The sequence below is a fragment of the Ambystoma mexicanum genome, chromosome 6p (genome assembly GCF_040938575.1).
Source record: "Ambystoma mexicanum isolate Mex_15411 chromosome 6p, UKY_AmexF1_1, whole genome shotgun sequence".
NCBI lineage: Eukaryota > Metazoa > Chordata > Amphibia > Caudata > Ambystomatidae > Ambystoma > Ambystoma mexicanum.
In genome coordinates, this window is record NC_090935.1 from 1,207,957,282 (window position 1) to 1,207,981,224 (window position 23,943).

General features: G+C 46.0%; 1 protein-coding gene across 6 annotated transcripts in view; it reads right to left on the bottom strand.

The window, feature by feature from the left end:
- Positions 1-23,943, bottom strand: part of NTRK2 (neurotrophic receptor tyrosine kinase 2) — a 663,657-nt gene that overhangs the window by 258,413 nt on the left and 381,301 nt on the right. For all 6 annotated transcript variants that reach the window (XM_069625860.1, XM_069625859.1, XM_069625858.1 and 3 more), the window contains one exon: positions 6,890-7,078. In XM_069625860.1, the coding sequence (XP_069481961.1) occupies positions 6,890-7,078 (189 nt within the window). The remainder of the gene's footprint in view (positions 1-6,889; positions 7,079-23,943) is intronic.

Below are 23,943 nucleotides of genomic sequence, written 5' to 3' on the forward strand. Positions count from 1 at the left end.
GGAAGTGCAAGTTAGAAGGGAGGGGAAAACAGAACGGTAATGGTCTGGGTAAGTACAGCTAGGGCAGTGCGGCTCTGGTTAGTGCAAGGAGAACAAGGGACTGTAGGGTTACAGTTACAGCCGTTCGTGGTAGGCCGGAGGCAGTTCAAGGGTGACTGATCAAGAAAGAGCCTGGACTCAGTGAGACTCTAGGGGTAGCCAAGCGACGAGTCGGTACAGCAGACAGGTAGGTCAGCAGGGGAGGGAGAGAGCGAAACAAAGGAGAAGAGGAACGTTTTGAGCTGCTTCCAGAACCTCAGGTGGGCCACTAAAGTTTGAGAGAGGCAGGGAGGCCATTCCAGGGGGAGGCATCTGCAGAGGAGAGAGATCTACCCCCCACTCTCTGCCTGTAGAAGCATCTAGCCCTTAGAAAGTTGGAGGTAGCTTGGGGAAGGCCTCGAGAAGAAAGGTATTTTGGAAGAGAGCATTGGATGTAGTGTGGGCCTGACCCCAGAAAGCCTTGTGGACAATGCAAAGGGTCTTGAACTTGATTTTTGCAACCACTGAGAGCCAGTGGAGAGATTTCAGGGATGGGGAGATATGATCCTGGGCTTGTGGCCAACAATAAGTCTTGCAGTCCTGTTCTGGATTAGTTGCAAAGGGCGGAAAGTAGAGGAAGGCAGCTTGAGAAAGAGGCTGTTGCAGTAGTCCAGCCTAGAGAGAAACAGAGCTCTGGAGACAGTGAGCTTCTGGGGGAAAGTGAGAAAGGGAAGAGTCACTTTGAGGAGGAGCAGCTGGTACTCAGTGGGACTTCTTGGCGACGTCCGAGATGCGAGGAGAGAAAGGGCGAGTGGATTCGAAGATGACACAAACAGTTTTTTGCCTCGCAGGAAGGCAAAGGAAGAGGGCCCAAGGTGGGCGGCCAGAGTCAGAGAGAGAAAGCAGGGGCAGGGGTCCCATTGAGAAGGATCTCCATCTTAATGGCTTTAAGGCAGAGATTGTTGGAGGCGCACCAATCCTGAATCATGGATAGACTGTCAGGAATGAGCGAGAGATGAGAGGGGCCTGAAGAAAAAAGCTGACTGCCATCCGTATAACACTGAAAGTTAGAGGATATGGTAAAGATCAGGTGGGCCAAAGGGGCCAAGTAGAGGTTGAAAACCAGGGTGAGAGGATAGAACCCTGGGGAGTGCAACAGGCAGAGAGAGAGGTGGCTGAGAGAAAGGGACCAAGTTGGACCTGGGAGGGGCAGTCCAAGAGGAAGTAGGTCAGCCACTCCAGGGCCTGCTCCGTGATGTCGATTGATCAGGATGGCGTGGTTGACTGTCGAAACTAGAGGAAAGATCAAGGAGGATTAGGACAGAAGGAATGCTGGAATCAAGGTTAGGATCTTCACGGGTGTTCAGGAGAGCAGTTTCTTTTCCTCTGGCAGCTCTGAAGCCAGATTAATGGTTATGGAGACAACCAACAGATTCAATGTGGAGAGTAAGCTGGGAGATGGCCAGCTTTTTTCCAAGAGTTTGCCCAGGAAAGGGGTGATGGAGATTGGACAATAGTTTGCTGGACAGGTAGGTTCGGCAGACGGCTTCTTGAAGAGTGGGTGCACAAGGGAGTGCTTAAGGGGAGAGGGGAATGTTCCAATGGTGAAAGAGTGATTTCAGAATTCAACCAAGGTTGCAGCAAGGGTGTCAATTGATGGTTCTGGAGGAGCAGGGGAGCACCTGTTTGGACGACACTTTCATGGATCAGAATTGTCTAGAAACCTTGTCAGGTGTGGTCAGAGAGAAAGAATAGAAAGGAGGAGGAGAGTTAGAGAGGGCCTGGGAGGGAACAGGAGAGGTGGAGACCGCAACAGGATTGACCAGTTCCATGCAGATTTTAAAGAGTTTGGCTGTGTTGCTAGAGGCCACAGAGAGCCTGGCTTCAATGTGTGCTCTCCTCTTGATGAGTGTTATTGCTTCGACTGGCATTTTTGTGCAACCAGTCTAGGTATGTCTAAATGTGGCCCGTCATGCTTTACTGTAATATTATTACGTGTCTACAATGGTCTACATTGTGCAGCCAGTTGGACATCCTTTCAATGTGACAGGGCATTTTTAACAGCAAAGCACTAATGTTCCTGTGCACTGTTGGTGACTTGCATGTATTGTGTTGGTGTTACCCTACAAAACAATTGCAAACACTCTGGCTTTTTAGACAGTTTTTTCTCAGAAAGTGTGCTGGATTTTGCATTAAAACACATATTTATATCTTTCTCCTAGTACAGTGTGTGGCATACCCCTTCAGCAGCACGTTCATGCATATTTTTCAAGCGTGATAATCTAGGCCGGCCCAGAGTGTAACAAAACCTGTGATTTGTTGCCGAGTTGGAGGGGGGCCCTCAGCAGGGCGCGCAGGGGGCCCCCCACATTTTGTGTTCCGCCCTGCCTCCCACCCTTTTGCCATTTTCCTTTCCTTCACAGACCAAAGTCTGGCTCACCCCCGGCGGGGGCACAATAGGCCTATCTAGACAAGCATTGGGCTGTCAGACCACTGCGGTGGCGGCGGGCACAGCATAAAAGCTTTTTCGCGCAACATAATGTAACAAAACCAGCAGTAAACAATAAACCAATGGTCGCAGCTGACAGGTTTGGCTTTATGGTTGAATCTGGACATAAGCAATAAGCCCACTTTTGCATTCAAGCACAAATTCAACCAAGAAATACATTGTCCCAGGAGGATAGCTCAGTGGCAGCGTGCTCGACTTGGAAACAAGATGACACGAAGCAACACAGGTTTGATCCCTGGGTCCGCGCTTGGAAACCTCTGGGTATTAAGCGCGTTATAAATAACCCATCATATATATCATTTTGGAAGGGGCTTCCCCCTCAAATACCGGTATTCCGATTTATCCAAATTCTTCTGTAGTAGTAAGGAGCATCCGAGCACTGAGTTGAAATGCACCACAACTGCTATTCTAAGATCCATTGGGCATGGCCTGGATGGTGGCAAACAACTCACCTGAATCCACAGAATGTGCCTATGGCAGGGCGGCAGATTGTGAACTGAGATCTTGCAAAGCAAGTAGTAACACAGCAGGTTAAGACCAGTTGGACTCCCTTTAAGATGCCACACTGAAGAACTAAAGTAATTGACCGCTCACTGCTAGGGAATTGCAATAGTTATTCCTGCCCACAAGTGGAACATCAGCCCTCCACAGCAATACAACACACCATGCAGAAGCATACAAAAGCCATAGGTATACACAGTCAGCACGATACTCCACAACACATAATACAGAAAAATATTGTAACAGTACAAATGGGACAGGTCACAACACTCCAGTAGCAAGATCGCAAAGTTAAAGCACTGCATTATCGGTTAGCCACACAAATCTGCGATCTGCACAAATGTGACTCCCAGTGTGGCAGGGCACAGACACAGGGCCCTATTCTCTGCCCAACAAGGTATTGATAACGTTGAGGTAACACAATACACACAATGGGCCTCATTACGACTCAGGCGGTAAGGGGTTTACGGCAGCGTAAACAGCGCCGACCCTTACCGCCTGATTCCGAGGTCCCTTAGCGCCATGGCGGATTTAACACCTGCTTTTAGCAGGTGTTAAAATCCATGGCGCTAAGGGACCTTGTTGTTAATTACGCCACCGTAATTTACGGTGGCGTAATTAACGCCTTCCCCACTCCCATTATGCCCTATGGGGCAAAAATGGGAATGGGGAAGGGTAAATGGGGATTGGGGACTTACCGCCCCGCCAACCTCGGAATGGGGCGGTAAGTCCGCCAACCACCATGGCGTAAACGTAGTTTACGCCATGGTGGTAAAGGTACGACCCAGGCGGTAACTTACCGCCTGGGTCGTAATGAGGCCCAATGTATCTGATTCACAAAGATTTGAACCTCAGCAAATGAAGCCATGCCCGTCAGCATCTCAGGTCTGCACCTGCCACCGTATACACAATTCCCAAAGCCTAAAACTGGAGCAAATATGGGGATGCCTGTAACAGACTGCAGATGCCCACGTGCCAATATGATTCATAAAGATTTGCTCCAGGGCATCTCCGAGGTGCCCCAGAGTGGCTCCCCTTTTTCGTCTTTGTGAACCAGGTGCAAGCTTGCATGTGCAAATATGAGATTCTCGTGGGCATCTCCTGATTTGCTCCTGTGCAAATCTTTGTGAAAGTGTTGCAATTAAGGGCCCGATTCAAGGAATTATTTGCAAGGAAATTCATGGGTTTGCGTGCCAAACATCGCACATGTCCCCATTCAGCGATTCATGGAATCGAATGCGCGGGACTTCTCCTGGACTTGCGTGGAGTTCGAGCCATCGAGCGCCTAGAAGAGTGTGGGAGTGGCTTGCTCAGAGGGCCGGAAAGGGGGCGGAACACCAAAAATGGGGAAGAACTTGTGAAAAAAGTGTGCGTCCCTCTCACTCCCACAATTGCGCGGCACGAGACACATTCAAGGATTCGATCACGCAACCTCTCAGCTGGTAAATGGCCATGCAAGTCCTTCATACCATCCGCCACCCGAAGGCAGGCGTAAGGACACTTTCACATAGTAATTGTAGCGCGGAGGTGGGTTTGCATTTCAGATTTCGGGGTGCGTGTACACAACCGGGGTCCAATCTAACTTAGGGGTGAACATATGCAGTGCAGCAGGGTGCAAAAACAGTTTACAGCGGTTCAGACACAGATTTTCTGAGTTTTTACTGAGTTATGATTTTTCATACGTATGTTGGCAGGGTGCCGGAACTAGTTAGAGGGTCCGCGAGATGCAGGCCTGCTAGCGGGGGACCCCACACACTGTTTGAAGGGTGCATGTATTCGCACCCGGGGGATCGCGCAAAGGTAGCTTTTCTGGCTGGTTATGATTTGCGTGTGGACGTGTCGGGGGCATTCCGGCCACGATTTGCGATTACGGCTACTTTGCACAGTAAATTCCATAAATATGCAGGCCCACATTTTTTATTCAGCATGCTGGCTCACGCAATTTCCGGCACGCGACCCTTCTGGGATTTCTAGGCACATTTCCATGAATCGGGCCCTAAATGTTTTGAAAAGATGTTTATTCTAAAGGGGCAAACAAGTTTCAATCATCCTGTAATCCCCATTTTGCAGGCCTTTCACTGATGTACACAAACGACACAGTGCTGGCTACAACATGAACATGCACTTTGTGAAGTCAGCGAGCATAAAAAAGGCAATGCAAGAACACCATGGGCCTCATTACAAGTATTGCGGAATGGTTTAACGGGCACTGCTAATGGTGGCGGTGCCTTTAAACCCATTCCGCAATATTACGAGGTTCTGGTTTTACCAGACGTCCAGAGCGGGTCCCGTGAGGGGACCAGGGAGCTAACAACGGGCCAGTCGTAATCGGCCCGTTGTTAGCTCCCACACCCATTCCCATTTAGCCGTATGGGGGCTCAAATGGGAATGGGGAAGGTCCGGGCCGAGGTTCCCTGAAGGAGGAATTACCGGGCCCTCCAAATTCAGAATGGCCTGGTAATTCCCCATTCAGGGAACCCGGACCCGATTTTGGAGGCAGCCATGGCGCCAATAGGGCCATGGCTACCTCCAAAGTCGTAATGAGGCCCCATGAGTCCTAAAGAGTGGTCCAACTTGCCAACACATGCTATAATATGAGCCGCCAAACAAATGAGTTCCACTGATACAAATCTTGAGCAACATCCGGGTACTACATGTATAGGAAGAACCAGGCTATGAACAAAGTCAGGACACTGACAGAGGTTTTTATGGCGCTGTGCCCCTGAGGCACCCTTCTCCTGGACATACCATAACATTATTCAGTGGGGCGCAGTGCAATTGCCTACAATAAGTGTCCAAGGAATGTGCAGACATATAGGTCATAGAACGCTACAGCTAGACCCTAATACTAGAACATCCAATGAAGCAAAATGATTCCTCGAGTGCATAGTGCCAGAGTGCATCATAACACCTGGCAACGTCAATGCTATTATTATAAGCGCAGCAAGCACCTGCAACGGTAAAATCATGCATGGGCAGAGTGCAAAGGCACACATCTGCTTACACCTGCACAATCAAAAGTATGGCAAAATCACCGCACCTACACTCCACCACTTTTGGTGCAGTTGCACTGTGGCACTAGCATTCAGCAGTCGAAGGAATGACTGACAGAAGACCAACGCGCAGGAGCCCCGGCAGGAGCAGAGACTTGCCACTGCATAAAGCACTTCTATGCGCACTTGTATTAGGAGTGGCTTGTAGCAGGCAGTTAAAACCCTTTCAGTACGTCTTAAACCAAGCAATATGTTCCAAGTTGTACAATCTCTTAAATGTGGAGAAGAAATGCCCTTAAAACAAGACGAACACCTTCCCCATGTGTTCACTGGCAGGGAGCAAACACTCGCCATTCCAGCAACGTCAACTGAAGGCACGTGCTTAGAATAGGTTTCGTGTGCCAGATGTTTTGGACTACAACTCCCATTAGCTTCAGCCAGCATAGTCAATGGCAAGGGATCATGGGACTCGCAACCCAGAACATCTGGAGAGCTGCAGGTTGCACCCACCCCCCTGATAGCCGAACACTTCTCAGGATCAATGTGAAAGGAGGCACCTCTCAAATCACCAGTGGAATTCCCTTGGTCAATTCGACCATTTGCTTTACAAAGTCATCTAAATGATCCCATAAGAACAATAGAGGTTGCGTATCTTTGAGCGATGCTACCGGCTGTGTACATATTAGAGACATTAAATGTTTGGTCCCAATATCTGATTTTCAAGGCCATGGCAAAGAACAACGCTCCCTAGGTTAACCTTCCATTTCCACCCTGCTGGAGCTTTGCTAGACAATTCTTGAGCAGGCATGTTCTTTGTGCATCAGATGCAACAGGCTAATAGGGGGAAAAGATGAGCGTGTGTACTCACAGGTGTCGGGCTTCATGTGACTGTTGGTGATCCCGAAGTACTGGGGGTTTTCAATGACCGGGATCTTCGTCATGCCGATGATGACGGCATCAGGGCCCCCCTCAGAGGATGAGGGTGTGTTGCTCCCATTGGAGATGTGGTGGAGGGGGCTGGCGGAATCATCATCGTTGCTGATCACGGACGACGGACCTGAAAAACAGAACAGGGTCATGAGCTCGGGTGCACATCTTTGGGTACGTGTTTTTGCATGTAAACACTGGAAAAGAGCAAGGATTCATTTAATGTCCATTATAGAGCACAAGATGAGGGAGATACCAGCCAATCAAGGAGCTCGGAAAGCGAGCTCTACCTCATGGTATTAGTCTACCTTCTGAGTCCCCTGAGCAGTAGGACGCTGCCATATTGCCTCCCACGCTCTGGACACTGGCTACAAGTAACTCCTGACACCCCTTACATTTCTCCATACCGTCCCCTTGCTCCCCTGCCACAATTCCATGCATCCAGGTACCTTCTTCTATAGGGTGACCAGATAAAAAAAAAAAAAAAAAAAGAAAAGCCGGACAGGCCAGAAGTAGGAATAAAGTAAATACAATTAAAATGTTAGTCCTACTTCTATGTCGCTGGCCTGTTGCTGGGGGGGGGGGGGGGGTGGGGTTTGAGGGGGTGGTGTGCTGAGTGGCAGGGGGAGGACATGGAAGCGCGAAAAGCATTTAACGCCCCCATTTGTGCAGGAAAAGTTGCGCCGGGACCCGATTTCAGGATTTCAAAATCGGGTCCCTGCAAAAAGCGGGACCGTAGCCACCCACCCTTGGAAACCCCAGATGGGGTTTATAAAATCAAAAAACTCCCAAGACCCCGGGACGGAGGGTGATTTCCCCAGACTGTCCCGGGAAAACTGGAACGTCTGGTCACCCACTTCTTTCACCTCTCCACTCTGCCGCACAGGCCCCTTGCCCCTCAGACCTGTCTCTTTACTTTTTCGGCAATGGTCACCAAGGAAAGGGAGAACAGACTAGGAGTAGATTTCTTTCTCCATTTTCCATGCCAGCCATTCCTTTTAGTAGTTATGTGCAACTTTTGAAATGACAACTGCATAATTTCACAACTGTAAAACGAGCTATTGGTACCCTGGAGGTACGTCAGGGTGCTAATAGCTATAACCCCAAAGGTGGGGTGACTTTACCACACAGTAATTGCTCTGGGTCCCTGTGCCATTGCCAAGCGATAAAGCCCTCCCCCACCTTAGGAGGTGTTTCTTAAGTAGTAACAGTGGTGGGATGTACACTGATTCTGATTGGCTTAGGTGCAGGCCTTGCCTGATGGTAATGTTTGCCTTTGAACTATGGCTCTGTGACCTGCTCTTATCTGGTCCTCCGCTCCAGTCTCTCTCCCCAGCTGACGCTATCATTTCCCACCACATACTCCACCCACCTAAGCTGCTGCCACTGTCACCTTGTCCCTCTAGACTCTCAGCAGCCATTTTGTTTCCCCCTTCTTTTGCCCCCTCTGTCCCACCTACACACTAGTGCACATGACCCCCTTCTAATGGCGACGTCCTCTCTTGTGCTCATTACTCTTTCATAGCTCCTGCACACAGCACCTTACCCTCTCACCGGACCGCCCTAAAGCGTTTTTATCTGAATTAATACCCCCAGACCTGCTGCTCTGTTTGAGCATCCTCCCAGGGCACTAGTAGCTACATGCCACTCCGAGGAAGGACTTTAGTGACTGGTTACGGCACCAGGGAACATTGTGAGGCCCTTTCTTGCTGTGACCTCTTATTTGGGAACAAGGCAATTGTTGACCTGTAAAGCCCCCCTCTTCAGGGTTTATTGCTTAAGTGATAGAATGATAATATGAAATGGCATTTATAGCGCGCCTATACACAAGTGTTTCAAGGCCCGACGAGGCAAGGGAGGTGGAACAGAGGGAAGGTGGAGACAACAATCCTACTAGGCCAAGTGTCATTCAGATCGCACAAGTGCATAGTAAGGGGGAAGGGGGAATTAGGAAGTGCGGGGGGAAGGGTGAGGGGACAGTGCAGTACATGGGATAATAGAATAAATAAACAATAAGTAAAAAGTACGGCCAGCTGGTGGCAAGTGCAAGGGTAAGTGCAGACATCAGGTGTCAAGTGCTGATAGATACCTATGAAGGGGAATGTTACCAGTGGACACTCCATAAGTACACAGTTGTCGCTAGCTTAGGGGGCAGAGGCACCCCTTCTCATACACTAAAGAGGAAGTACTAAAATAAATCTCCATCAATAATCAATACGCTTCAAACGGCCAAAAAAAAGAACAGCGATAAACTAAGTTTCAAGATGTAAGATATTTCTATCTGTACCGGTGCAACCATGTAACTAATGCATTCCTATTGTCAAGAACAGAAGTAACTAACTTAGGATGTAAGACCCTTTTTTCTGTACCTGCGCAAACTATGTAACTACTGTATTTTCTTTGTAACCACGGAATTATTGCATTTTTATTATCAAGAAAAGCGCCCAGATGGCTCCGGGTTAGGTGCACTATACAAATGTAAATATAAATAAATAAATAAAATTCACTTGAAACGTGGAAATGGAAACTATTTGGCAGAATTGCTGATAGAAGGCGTGTCAGGATCCAAGCAACATGACGTGCTGCATAAATTGGCACAGATGTGCAACCGCCTTAGTTCGGCTTGAGCAAGGCCTGGCCTTTTACGCTCAACGTGACATCTGGACACCCTTATTTTCTGCAGCTCACTGTCCATGCATCATTTTGGCCCCAGGCCTGAAGTCTGTCCCACTGAAGCCTATGTTGGAGCTGAGCTTGTTAAGTTTGAAGCAGGTGAACAGCGTTGGCCAGCATTGCACGGGGTTGGGATCTCAACCTGTTCCAATGTTTTGAACTCTTTGCCTCGAGACGTTTTACTTGGACACTCTGCATTGTGTTTTCTGTTTGTTGACAATGTTTCTAAGCAGAGATCCGATCTGAGAGCATTTGCCAGATCAGCTGCACACGTTACACTGGGTAAGGGGCCGACTCGAAGCGGGACTTGGGGCAATAAGGCAATGCCCGGAGTGCAGGCCCAACATGCTACTATGGGCCCGTTTTTTCAGTCAAAGGAAGCCAGTTAAATGCGTCACTCCAATGTTCAGATACTACTTTTTAATGGTGTCACTGAACACATATTCTCTAAAATGCAAAATGTGCTACACATTTGACTAAAGCAAGATCTCCTTGGGTACTGCTCAAGCAGTCTGCCACAAAAGGAATGACCAGGAACATGCCACCCTGGGCCACTTTTTCATTGGTGCCTGGGATACATGGACTCCCCAGTCTGGCTGAATAGCAGCAGTACCTCAAACACGGGGAGACGTCCACTTTATTTGATCTCATCCTGCTGATGCTATTCTTGGCTCCTTCGATTTGTTCCCTGATCTCTGCCTTTCTTTGGATTCGGAAGAGGGTGTTTTTCACTCTCCATGGAAATTGGGGGACTTAAAAACCTGCCGGTATCTGTGTCAAGCTGCCCACAGTAACCCCATGCTAGTGAAAGACTGATATGCGGCAACTATCCCCCACGAGGCAGTTAAGCAGCGCCAACAGTAAGGCAAATTGCCATATCTATGTTAGGTTATGTGGGTAGAATCGGTACCATGCACCACTGCCATTTGCATGGTGTCCAGGCGCTCTGGTGGACCTGGGAGAGAGTGGGTGGCTTTAGTTGGTGGGGAGGAGAGGGAAAGGCAAGATTGCAGTGCTTTGTGTAGAGGTTGCAGTTTGGAAGTACCCTGAGCTCTTTGTGCGTGTCAGCTTTCTAGGGTGTGAAATTTGCGAGGCAGCGAGGGCTTTGTGTCCAGAGGGGCAACATAATCGTGCTTATAGTGTGGACAACTGTGGGCCAGGGGCTGAGTATGTTTGCCCAGGTTAGAATTAGTGGAAGATCTAAATAAAAGAATGCCATAAGAACAAGCACATGGAAATGTTCTTTGAAGTTCGAGCCCAACTGCATGCAAATCAATGCATTTTCGGTCAGCATGGCGGTGATAGTCTCTGTCCTACAGAAGCCGTAAAAAGCTACCATGGAAACTGGTGAACAAAAACAAGAAGAACCCACCATTCTATTTTCTGAAATCAAAATGTATCATTTCCTCGTTTGTTGGGTATCAGGTAATAATGTCCCCATACATGAAGTCCCCATACATGATGTCCCCATACATGATGTTACCAGGAAAAGCCATTGGCAACATTATATATGGTGACATTATGTATGGGGACGGGTTGCAGGGATATCCCCTGCTCCTTGTTAAAAAAAAAAAAAAAATGTGTGGGCTGCAGGGGTGTCCCCCGCTTGTTCAATGTAATAATGTCTCTGCAAAAACAGCGACTTTTTTGTCAGCAGCCATTTTTGCGGGGACATTGTTACATAGAACCGTTTGTTGGTCACAGGTGCACACAACAAGTTTTAGAACGGTTTTACACTAACATAATACCACATTGAAGTGATAAATTTACCCTTCCTTACAATTTGTTTGTGTCATTAATCATGCAATTTACCTGCAGTATTTCTTCTCTCTTGCTTGTGCTATACTATGAAGGCCTTCACTAAACAAAACATTTGATTTGGGTTTCCAACAACTAATGCATCCTTCTTAAATGCTAGAGATTGATGTGTAAAGGGCATTCGGCGTACTCAATTGTGCTAAAAGCATTGGCCAACACTTAAAGGGTTCTGCCCAATGGACCTGGAAGGGAATTAGCAGGAACCAATGTATTTTAAAGCACATTGTAAGGAGAATTGGGCTTGTATCATTGGTCAAAACGTGACACCAAAAGAATGGCCAAGGAAGTCAGAGGATGGAACTTCTTGACAACATTTTGACAAAAGGTATTGAAGTGTTGTATATGGTATATGCCGATTGCATCCAATCCTCTGGACAACCTACATTCCGACCACTGAAAAACACCAGAGGGTCGAATGTGGCAGGATTGCTCCTTAAAATACCATGTGTGCCATGACTGGTGCTCAAATGTGCCAGATCTCATCAATGTGCCAATGGTGCTGCTGTGCCCTGGCTGATAACATAGTAATGCCTCTGATCAAGTAAATCAGTGGTTCAAATCTGTGCCAGGGCTGCTGTTGCAGTACGGGGGGGGGGTGCTCCATGTGCCACAGTACTGCAAAACATTGTCAATGATGCTATGCTTGCCAGTGTGGCTGCTGAAACATACAATGATGTGTAATATCTGCTCGAAATTCACATGATGCTTACATGTACAAGGGGTGGGACAACATATACCAGAGCTGCTTGCACGGGGCCTGCTCATAGGGGCCAGGGGAGGTGCTCACCTTTGCAGGGGTGCGTGCCTTCTCTGTCGCTGCAGCAAGGTGCTGGAATTCTCTTCCACTTCGCCTTCGGGCAACGGCGGATTACTTAGCTTGTCACCGGTTGCTAAAATGTTTCTTTTTATTTAGAGGGATGATACTCTGCATAGTGCCAAGATGCCGTCAGGTGGACGTGCGCTTTATAAACTCATATAACATAACGCAACATAACAGGGCTGATCATAACATGATTCTGCTTCGGATTTGCCACCGCTCATCTTGGTGGCGCTGGTGGTGCTTAAATGCCTGCGGCTTGTTCATACTTGCCAGCACTTCTGCTTACATACACCAGGGCTGCTCTTGCTGCCCCCCCCCCCTTGTGTCCCCTACCACTTCTCTACGGGGTGGTTATGAGCCACTGCTTTGTGAGGTAGCTAGTGCAACAGTAAAGTGCACCATTGTGGACCCACACAGGCAGCCACATGTTACACGAAATGTAAGTGCATGCAGGAGACCACCCACATTAGAACTCACAGCTTGTGGGGTGCCCTGTATGCAATGTTGAGCTCCCACAAGGAGGAGGGGAACATGAAAGAGTAAAGTAAGGCAAATTCACTTTTGCTGCTCAATTTTATCGTTGGCTCATGGACAAGTACAAATTACGCTTTGCAGGCAGAGTTTACTAACACATTTCTATGGACTAGGTCTAGTTTTGAGCAGGTGCAAAATCACAGAAATCAATCTGTTTAATAGCTGCACGAATATTTCCTGCAGGTGTAAAACGATGCGCACTGACAAGACGGTGTAGGAATCCAAGGACATTTTACGCCTCACTTTTCCGCCTCCATTTAATGCATCAGCACATTTCAAATGAGCCCTTTATGGGTTTCCTGCAATCTAGAGACCTTTGCGAGGAGTTCAAACTAAGGCCATTATTACGAGTTTGCTGGTATCCCGCCGGTAATTTCGGAAGGATGTCGTCAAACTGACCCTACGTTGCAGGCACCTGATATCCCGGCAGAGGCGTTGCTAGGGAGGGACTGAGGAGGCGATAGATAGAAGCTCAGGGGCTACAATCAAAAGGCTGGCTAGCCCAGAGTACCGACAGTCCAGACAGTAGCTTAGCCCCTGATCTTTTACAAACCTAGCAACACCTCTGCATCCCAGTATTACCAGAATAGTCCAGGTGCTGGCAATGGCAGGAAATCCCCATTCCATGGAGTCCACATAGGATTCCATGGAGGGGATTGCCTCAATTACTGGCACCGGTAATTGCAGCATTATTAGCCGGGGTGGCAGATTTACTGGCAGGTCAGGCCTCAAGGTAGATCCGTGGCCACCACCGGCAAACGTGTGTTTCCCATGTACGGTACAAATGCTGGTTCCGGAGTTACCGTACATTTTCTGGCATTTTTACTATAGCGGAGAAGCTGTAATGAGGCCTTTAAGTGGCCGCTCTTGCTTGCTGGCTATAAAGTTTGCCAGGATCATAAACGTGTCACTGATGACGCCAGAGGAAACATTTTTCTATGTCGTGATGTGAGCTGCTCATGCTCACATAAGGGGGCGTCACAGTTTTTTAAAGTATTCGGTAGCACGGCTGATCGTGGAAGGGGAGCTGGCCTAGCAGAAATTACAAACCACACAACAGAGGATAACAATAATGACGTTTTGTGTGTGCTCTATCGTTTGCGCAACAGGTGCCATGTTAGTCAGCAACGCTTTCGCTTTTTTAACAGCGACTTTATTTGCAGTACAGTTTTTGCTGGAAAAGCCTCGGGATCAGCATGGTGTGCTTGCGCTGCTCACACCTGAACTTCATCGACACCTCCTGCCGCGCCGCTCTCGACGAGCCATTCGGCCGAACGTGACCTCACGTCCCCAAACTGCTCCAGGAAACGGTTCCCGCCTCTGCCGCTGAGCTCCCACTCACAACATGATGTCATCAGTGGGAATGCATGTTATAATGCTCTGGAGTGGTCCTTGACCAGGGGGCGGGACTGGCTGTCCCATGGCGAGAGCCACCTTTAAGCCATTATCAGACATGCCTAGCTTCTGAGCATGCGCCCGCCCTTGGCCGAACTTTCACGTTGTTTTGACTTAAGGCCAGCAAGAGGGAAAGGAAACGTGCTCAAGATGTTTAGCAGCCCCTGCATGGTACTGACTGGGAGGATGAGGGGGGGGGGGTGCACTACACTACATGCATTAGAAACTCTGCTCAAAGCTCTTCTGTACAAGGGATAAGAAAAGCAGTGGACGTCATTTAAAAAAGGCTGCATTGCTGATACATGCAACAAACATGAAGACTGCATGCGCAGTGGCAAGGGGTGCACCCACTGAGGAGCTGCCTTTGAAAATGCCCAGACTTTAGACAGAATTGCAGATTATTCTTCATTGGTCGAGTCAGCAGCTGAATCAGTGCACAACATGCAGTGCTGGAGCAAGGCTTTCGTTATTAGTATCATGGTGTTTATTGAGCGTGCACCTAGCTTCGAGAAGCAGCGGAGCGCTTTACAGAGGTATACAACAATACAAATACAGAACGGAGCACTTTACAGAGGTCTACAACATTACAGATATACAGTGGGGGTAGGATACAGAGGGGCACAGAGGTGGCGGGGATCAGGGGAGCGGGCGGCATCTAGCGAGTCAGGTGGCATGAGGGACAATGTGATGGCCTAGGTGTTGAGGAGGAGAGAGTCCTTGGAGAGCTGGGTATTGAGTAATTTTTAGAATTGTAGGTGCGTCGGGTGAGTCTGATCTGACAGAGAGGACGTTCCATAGTCTTGGGGTTTAAGCAGAGAAGGCTTCATCGGACCTCAAGTGAAGTGCTATGTTGACTGTCCCAGACCAAGGGCGTAGCCAGCCTCTAAATATGGGGCGGGCTGGAGAACAGTTTAAAAGGCAATGTGTTGCTTGTGGGTGGCACAAATAGCTGCAGTAGGTGCTTTAACCTGCTGGACTGTCAATTCCACCACCTTTCTCTAGGACCAGGAGACTGAATAGCTATTACACCTTCTCTTGGCCCATTAGATTAATCTTCTACCCCACCCACCCAAGCCCAACCATCCTTTTGGGGATATTTAGTTTCACAAAGAGATGTTCACCATTCATTGTGGGCCATTTAAAAGCTGAGCAGATTTGGCTTCATCATAGGGGCAATATTGCTATGGGCAGGACAGAGTAGCTGATCTGGCTCTTGCAGCATACCACTGAAATGTCGCTGCTCAGGCAATATAGCACAGCAAAAAGGGAGAATGTCAAAAAAGAAAATACATAACTACGCTTAAAATAAAAAAGGCAAAATAACCCAACATACATACTTTAGAGAAAAATAAAAAAATGATGAGAAATTGATGGGAGATCAACCTCTGAAAATGTGTGAGGCCATTCTGCGCTCATTTTCCCTGTTCACTGCATGAAACGCATAGTCACATGCACTCTGGGACGACACAGCCTACACGAGCCATCCTCCACTGTCATGTCCAGCTGGAATGTGACAGCCATGGGTACTACAAAGCATCTCACGAAGGGGGAAGGCACACCTTCCTCCATGGATCTGACTTCCTGTTATCCCAACTGCTGGCGGCAGCACACACTGATGAGAGTTAATTGAGGCAAGACGGTTGAAGGGGTTTGGTCTCAGAACAGACAACAGGATGGCGGGGCTAACAACTAATTGATCTGCAAAGTGTCAACTTGAAGCTAGTTCCCATCCCGCTGTATGAAAGGCAGTGAATGGCTTGTCTGGGTCCATTATTTACTGTGGGCAACCCATGCAGAGCGGACCTCTTGCAGAGGGGAGAAGTATGTGATTTAAGGGAGACAGGAAGTCTGCTCGCATCACAAACTTCAAGGGAGACCTGCACTTTGATCAAGAGTCACAGAGGGATCAGTTAACCAGAGACACTTTGATCTACAACAGACAGGAAGATGGGTGGGATTTAGGAGTATATGTTGTCACCCCTTACCTTTCCTGTTGGAGAGCACTCTGGTTCTTATCTCAGGCATAACCGAACCGTGTTGGTGGGGACCCAGGATTGGTTCATTAAGGTAGGCTTAGCCTGCAGCAATCACTGGGGCCCATTTGGCTTTAAAAGGGTTCGAACTCTTCACTTAGGAGATCATCTGATGACTTCGAAAGGAGTAAGAAGAAGGACTCATTTTGGACCCTGGCAGTCTGCCTTACATCTTCCGACAGTGAAGGAAGGCCAGGATTTCCAAGAGGGAACGATTCTTGACCCCGAGCTGCACTGTAGGCCAGCCTGCAGCCGTCTGTCCACCCTCGTTTGCCAAACTGCCTGCCGCATGATACCCGCAGCTGTCTCCCATTTTGAAATCTGTTGCAGGAGCTGCAAAGCATCCTGGAACCGACTTGATGCTGTCGAGCATCAAGGGCATCTCAAGCACCAGGTACATTCTGTCCATCTGGTCCTTCTCTGAAGGCTGCTTGTGACATTTACGACCCCTTCCTCCCTTGATGCTGAAACCAAATAACCTTGCACAGTTAAGACTGATTGCTTTACCAACTACCCTCCTGTCAGTATCCAGAGTGCTTCCCTTTCCTTTGTGAAGCTGTCTGTCCGCTGTGTTCTTTTACAGGGTGGGTTGTATTTTGTAGTGTGCTAGAACTGTCTGTTGTAATAATAGAAGTAGATATTTGTATACAACCTTGACTGGACAGTTCCTTTTATTATTGGCTAATAATTGTATTTTTGCTGTGTTGCAAATAACAAACGATCCACGACCTTGCAGAGATAAGCCTGCCGTTCCATCCACATTACCAAAATTGGACAAGGAGGTTTATAATTGACTTGTGTTCCAATCTGTTCGGATCTGTTCTGGTGTACTAAAGGTGTGGGGCTGATTGATTGTTTAGAAACCAATATTCATCCCTGGTCTACCGGTGCCCCAGAAGTTGATTCGTCACAAAAACACACTCATGGTTTGTCTGGTTTAGAGCAAGTAAAGTAGGTAGAGGGTGGTTGGAAGGATTCTTTGACTTTAAACCTCCATAGACTGAAATTGGTAGGTTCTAAATAAGTGGTGCTCAAGATGAAAAGATGGCGGCATACAAGGATCCCCCACAAGCTACAACATGCGTGAAAACATGAAAAAACTCATTTTTTAAGCAAATATGTATATTTAGACTGAATTCACTTTTTCAGAAACTCATAACGTAATACATTTAGTTCTTTTTACTTCCTTCGTTTAACTCTTGGGTTTCGTTCCTTTTGGCATTACTTTCAGTGTAAAATCAGTGTTGCTTATCTCTTCGTGTTTACCATTTCTTTTACAGATCAAGTAATTATTTTTCAGGATTTCATAGCAAAGAACAGAATTATCATCAGGGACAATAAAACTGCCCATCCCAACAAGAGAGTAATGGCACACAATGACAAGTCGTGACAGATTCTAGAGCAAACCCCTCCAGATGAAAGGCATTCATAAAGAGTCCTGTCCCAAGTCGGGTGCTCGATTTGTTTTGGCAACACCTGAACAATGCACAGTGAAAATGGGGATGGGCTTTTATACCATTCACCCCTTTCTAGTTCTAAAATCACTTTGGCAATATATTAAGGGCCTGACTCATGGAATCTTGTGCACGTTTCAAAGTGACTTTGCACTGCCGACACAAACCCTGATTCGTACGAAGTGTATTATTGAAGTGCAAAGTTCGTGCAAAGTCATTTTGTACTGCAACAATTACTCTGCACTGACTCGTGCAAAGTCATTTTGTACTGCAAAAATTACTCTGCACTGACTTTGCACTGCAAAAATACACTTGCACAGTTCCATGAATCAGGTTTGTGTCAAAAGTGCAAAGTCACCTTTCAGCAGTGCAAAGTCACTTTGAACCGTTTTTGCGCGTCGGTTCAAAGTGAATTTGCACTGCTGAAAGTTGAGTTTTCACTGTCAACACAATCCCTGATTCATGGAACTGTGCAAAGTGTATTTTTTCCATAGTCATGTTTTATTGCAAAAATGACTATGCACTGACTTTGCACAGACTTTGCGCTGCAAAAATGTGCACCTTTTCTTGACTTCAAAATATCCAACTATCCAAAAGAGGCAACATTCAAGCTATGCACTTGTATCCCGTTTTACTTTTTTTCCCTTCATTTCGTGCTCTTTTTTCCTATTTTTGCGTTCAAAGTGCATAATGCCTTTCATGGCCTCCGGAAGCTCGGTTATGTTGTATCCTGCTTTCTTGGCTACTGGTATAGAGTGTCAGTCTAAGGACTCATTTCCATCCTTCTAGTGCACCATAATGAATTCTCATAAACAGCGGCCTCATCTTAGAGTACACTGTAATTCATTTGATTAGAATGCATCATGCACTCTCTTGCACTCCAATCCACGAGTCTGCCCAGATGTAATATCCATAGCGCTCCTTTGATGTACGTATGATACACGATGCATGTATAATGCATAAAATGCCCGATGCTTTCTCCTCTTTCGATTTTCGTCCTCACCCGCTTGGCTTGGCTAAAAATGCTTTGCTTTTTGGGAAAGGGGTGGCCAAATTACCCAGCATTCCAGTCACTCTGCACCCCTCCATAGCTGCTTCTGCCGGGTGGAAAGAAAACTGTCAGGATTTAGTGCACAATCTTCTGGTGGCCGGGCTGAAATTGCAGGCATTGCACACCAAGGATTGTGGGGAGAATGTTCTACACCAGTGGTCTGCAACCTTTGGCTCTCCAGATGCGTTGGACTATAACCCCTATAACCCCCTAACCAGCATAGCCAATAGACAGAATTCATGGAAATTGTAGTCCAAAACATCTGGAGCGCCAAAGGTTGCAGACATCTGTTCTACACACAGCTGATTCAAATGTGCATGCACTCTCTCCCTTTTTGTGTTTGAGATGTTGGGTTTGTATAGTGTAACCAGGGTTGGATTGGCCCCTCTGCCTTTCGGCCCGTGGGAAGTGGGGGCCGGTTTCTGGTCAAGCCTGGGCCGGTTTGGAGAAAAAGAAATAGAACATGTTGTTTTTTTTTCACAAAGCCTTTCATCCTTCTTAAATGAGTCACAATACAGGTTGGGTGATATTGTACGCATATTGGTTCTATAAAAAAAAGAGCTTAAGCGTAAGTGCTATACAATAACACATTATCATTTGGCCTTGGGCGTCTGCTTGGATTCACAGTAATTTAGTGTACTTAGGAACAATGCCATTTGATGGCACTTCCTGTTTTGTCAAGGGGTGAAAGGTTGTGTTTCATCGCTTCCTGGGACATCACTTCCGGTGATGTCATCAGAGGTCAAGGATCGTGAGGCATGGGCCACTTTTCTGAGACGAGGGGTGGGACACTTTTTTTGGGTGACCGGGCCTATTTCTTGTCCCACTCCGACCCCGAGTGTAGCGCGTGTTACTAGGCAACCTGCTGAGCAATTGACAAAAGGGAATCTGCACTAGGCCTTAGCAACACACCGTGTGGACCGTGCTAAGACAAGCACAGCACCTGCCCATCGAGCGTTGGAAACCACAATTCATGACATTGCTTTTTTAATTTTTTTGAATATGTATTTCTTATTTATCAAAAATACATGCAACATATATACAGAAAAACCAACATGCCGATATTGACTACTCTAAATCTAAAAGCCTTACAATAATCGGCAACAATAAACTAAGAATAACCCCCCACCCTCCTCTACCCACTAACATCATCACCAATAATAAGTATGTACAAATGAAATCAAAGTCTAGTACAACAGTAAAAACCTCCCCCAAATCTTCTCAAAAAGGGAAATCTTCTTTTCCCTCCTGTAAATGACCTTCTCAATATATGCCAAACCGTGCATCTCATTCAACCATGTACTCATTTCCACAGCTGCTTTTGATTTCCAACCAACCAAAATTCGTTTCTTCCCAATCATCGCACTACAAAACAACATTTTATTCTGGTTCGTAGTCAGATCCACCAGGAGTTCATCAGAATCAAAGTTTTGAAGTCGTAATCAATTCTTATCTCCAGTATCTCATCACATTCCATGCCACACTGTGTCCAAAAACCTCTCACTCTCAAGCAATCCCACATCATGTGTTCCATTGTACCCATCTCATGTACACAAGCCCAACAACCATTATTGTCCAAGAATCCCCTTTTCCACAAACGTTCAATCTGTTAAGTATTTCAATCCGGCAATACACTCTGGTCTCAGCCCAGTATGCAGCGCACAACTGAAATGCTTATTTTGTTATATACGTAGGTTCAATATTTGAGAGATACACCATATTTGAGAGATACACCACTCATATCACACTCTTTTTTCAAATACCCTGGGTCACGGTGGACCAACCAGGCTGGTTGGTAAAGGTAATATTTATTTATTTATTCAAAATTCAAGAAAATCATACACTTTTTAATATATGGGGCAGCAATCACCAACGGGTGACAATAACAAATAGGAATGTGAACAATGCACTTAAATTAAAACCCTTTAGCAACACAGAGAGAACACACCAGAGAATAGAGACGCTTTTGAATTTTGGGAAAGATAGCACTCAAGTTAGGATTTCCCCCTCCAATATTCTGCAACCCACAAATAATCAATTCTGAATAGATATAAGGAAGCAACAGGTCATCAGGAATGAGGAATAAAAAACAAAATTCGAATCCAACCTCCCCTCCCCAAACAAGAGAGAACAACGGATTTGAAACCCTTGCAAGGTTAAAATGGCACTCGGAAATGGGTGAATAAAACAATGTATGTGTGCAAAAATCCTAAAACAAGTACAATTCTGTACGGGAGCAACACTGGAAAGTTACAAGTAATCAAGTAATCATAAGCAATATATTGAGCAAAAGCATACAATTCGAAAATGAATGGAAGGTTTAAAACAATTGATAGTATAAAAATAACTTCAAATTCACAGATGTGAAGAGTTGGGGTACAGCTATAGATCTTAGCTACAATCAGGAGGTCAAATGAAGTCTCTAGCTATTAAACTGAGGGAGATATGCAAGGTAGTATGAGGTGCGTTCTTCGAAAAAATCGGGTAGTGAAAACAGAAAAGAACTTAGTTTGGACAAGAACAGGTTTACTCTACACTAGAGCATTCCGGCTAGAATACCAAAGAGGGACATAGTAAGCTCCTAGGTTGATTCATGAGTTCAACCGTAGTTCCCCAGCGCCCGCCCTGGCGCAACCAGTCCGAGCACTTGAAATAGGATTAATAATTTAGGATTTACAAGACGAGATAAAAATGACTAAAGAAATGGCATTTGGAAAGATAAATCAATGACAGGGTTGCAATAAGTATTGTGACAATGTTACAAATTATTAAGGTAAGGATAGGATGGTTTAGAGATTGGGATAGGACAAGACAAGGCAAGTTATGCTATGGTTTTATGGTTCCTATTGATACTCACAGTCCACTGTTAATTTGGATTTTGGACAGTCAGCGCTCTGGATCACCCTACGGATCTGGTCTAACACAGGACAGCCGGACAAAATCAGTGGGCGTGGACTGGATACCGGGTTACACTTCTGGTTATGGATACTACAGATCATCAGGGTAGGATAGCAGCAGCATGCATATATTTAGTGGCAGCAAGCCAGGCTGGTATCAGGATGCTTCCCACAATTTGGGTAATGGGATTTTTTTAGAATTTGAGGCCTAGCTGAAAATGGGGTCAGCAATGCATAGGCCTTGGCTTTGCAATGAGCATCTGGAATCAGGATCAAAGAGGATGAAGAAAGCAGGAACCGGGCGCCACGCAGAAATTCAGGAAGAGCGTCAGGAATCAGTGCCTGCTGAGTTTGTTGTCATGGACCCTTTATATAGAGCATAGTGACATTATTGACTATATTGCTGGGCTGGCTTAGCTAAGCATGCCTTTAAACAATGGATTGGGCAATCAATGTTAGCGGCCTCCCCTGAGCGGTACCCAGTTTAGGAGGTTGTATTTTTATGAGGTAAAAGACTTCCCACAGACATTTTTGCCAAAAATCTGTCATTTCAGTATTTAAGCACTTGTACAATGGTAGCACCTTAATAAATTGCATAATCAGGTCATATATTGTATGTAAAGTACAGCCGTCCAATCCTGCAATCTGTGAGACCTTATTTTGGTTAATTACTACCTTTTCATCATTTTAGGCATGAAAAGTTTGGCCTAAAATTCCATAATTTTATACATATATGGGTACTGTTATGAGGGATGTATGTACAAAAAATGTATGTTTGTAACATTTATACTTTTCTTTAAATCCTCAATATTTCACCATTTCCGTCCAGAGTGTTTCAAGACATTCTACTTAGTTTCAAAATAAAGCACACATGATCAATTTTAAACTGGGAAGTCTTGCTGCAGAGATAGAAGTCTTTAAAGTTTCTTCATGAAATAATCTTTAAAAGCAAATGGCAGGTGCTGGACCATTTTTTTTCTTGTCAGCTGACCCCAACTGGCATTTCCTTCAAAGCAGGATGGGAGTTTTAAGCTTGATTGTAGATTTCATTGCCCTTTCACACTTCCAACTTCCTTGCCCTGGGAGCTCCGTTGTCTGTGGGCTTAATAGAGACGGAAGTCTGTCCAACCCTTTTATTATCAGGGAATTTCCAGGAGCTGCTGAGAGAGAGAGAGCCCTCTTCCAAGCAGAAAAATGTTTTTCAACTTTGTACCTCAAGCCACCCTGAGTTTAACATCTTTCACTTATGCTCTTAAATCCAGAACTAAAACAAACCTATGGCATTAAATAATCCATGTTATATAGTCTCAACAGTAACAAATCCCTTTACATTTCTAAAGACAAGTTAAACTTTTATTTACCAGTGTACTGTTTTAAAACACAGGCATTCGTTTTTCATTATTTTGTAAGCAGCCTATGTTCACATGTGGTGCAAACTGACATTTCTTTCTTTAATTCGGTTTTGGGCAGCTCACTCAGATTTCCACAATGTCCTTGCAGCTAAAGTCATTTTTCTTTGAATGCATGAGTTTTATCTGAACACTGGTATATCAAACTGACTAATTTCAGATAGTTGAAGTTCTTTTGAAGACAGCTAATGTTTGATACATTGTGGAGAAATATGCGTCTTTCCTGTGCAAGTAAAAGCAGAGTTCTTGGTTACTTTTTCAAAGTTACTTTTGACAGGGTTGTCATTCAGGAATTAGGCTCGGTTTTGCTGAGACACAATGGATGATCCTGGGCATGACATGGCCTTTTTAATCACAGTGGTTTTAAAATGAATGGAATGAATTAGCGTCAAAGCAGCTTTTACAAAGAGTGAAAAAGTTTCATTTTAATAGGGAATTTTGGGGTTTTTCAGCAAGGCAATGCTGCCTATTTACTTAATTCCATGTTAAATGTTGCAGAGCACACTGGCACATTCCTGCAGTGTGTACTCTGTTCCCCACGCCTGAAATGTGTGTGGCAGGGTGGTGCAGCCATTTTTCTGGTGGTTGTAAAAATGCAATTTTGAGAGCCTGGCGCGCACAGGAGTCAGTGCATCCATTTTGCTGTTTCTTGCACCAATGCAGCACAGTAATGTGGGGCAAAGCGTTGAGTGGGTCAATATATCCCACAAGGCGTCCAATAAATCCTATTAAGTATTTTTATCTGTCGTGACTTTTCACCTAAGCTCAAAGAGCAGAATCTGATATTTTGACATATATTTAAATGTTGCTCGGCAGAGATAACACATCCAATTCTATTGCCCCAGTCTTCTCTCAGACCATCATTTACGCTGTACCTCGAAACAATCTGATGATAAACTCTACTGGCTAAA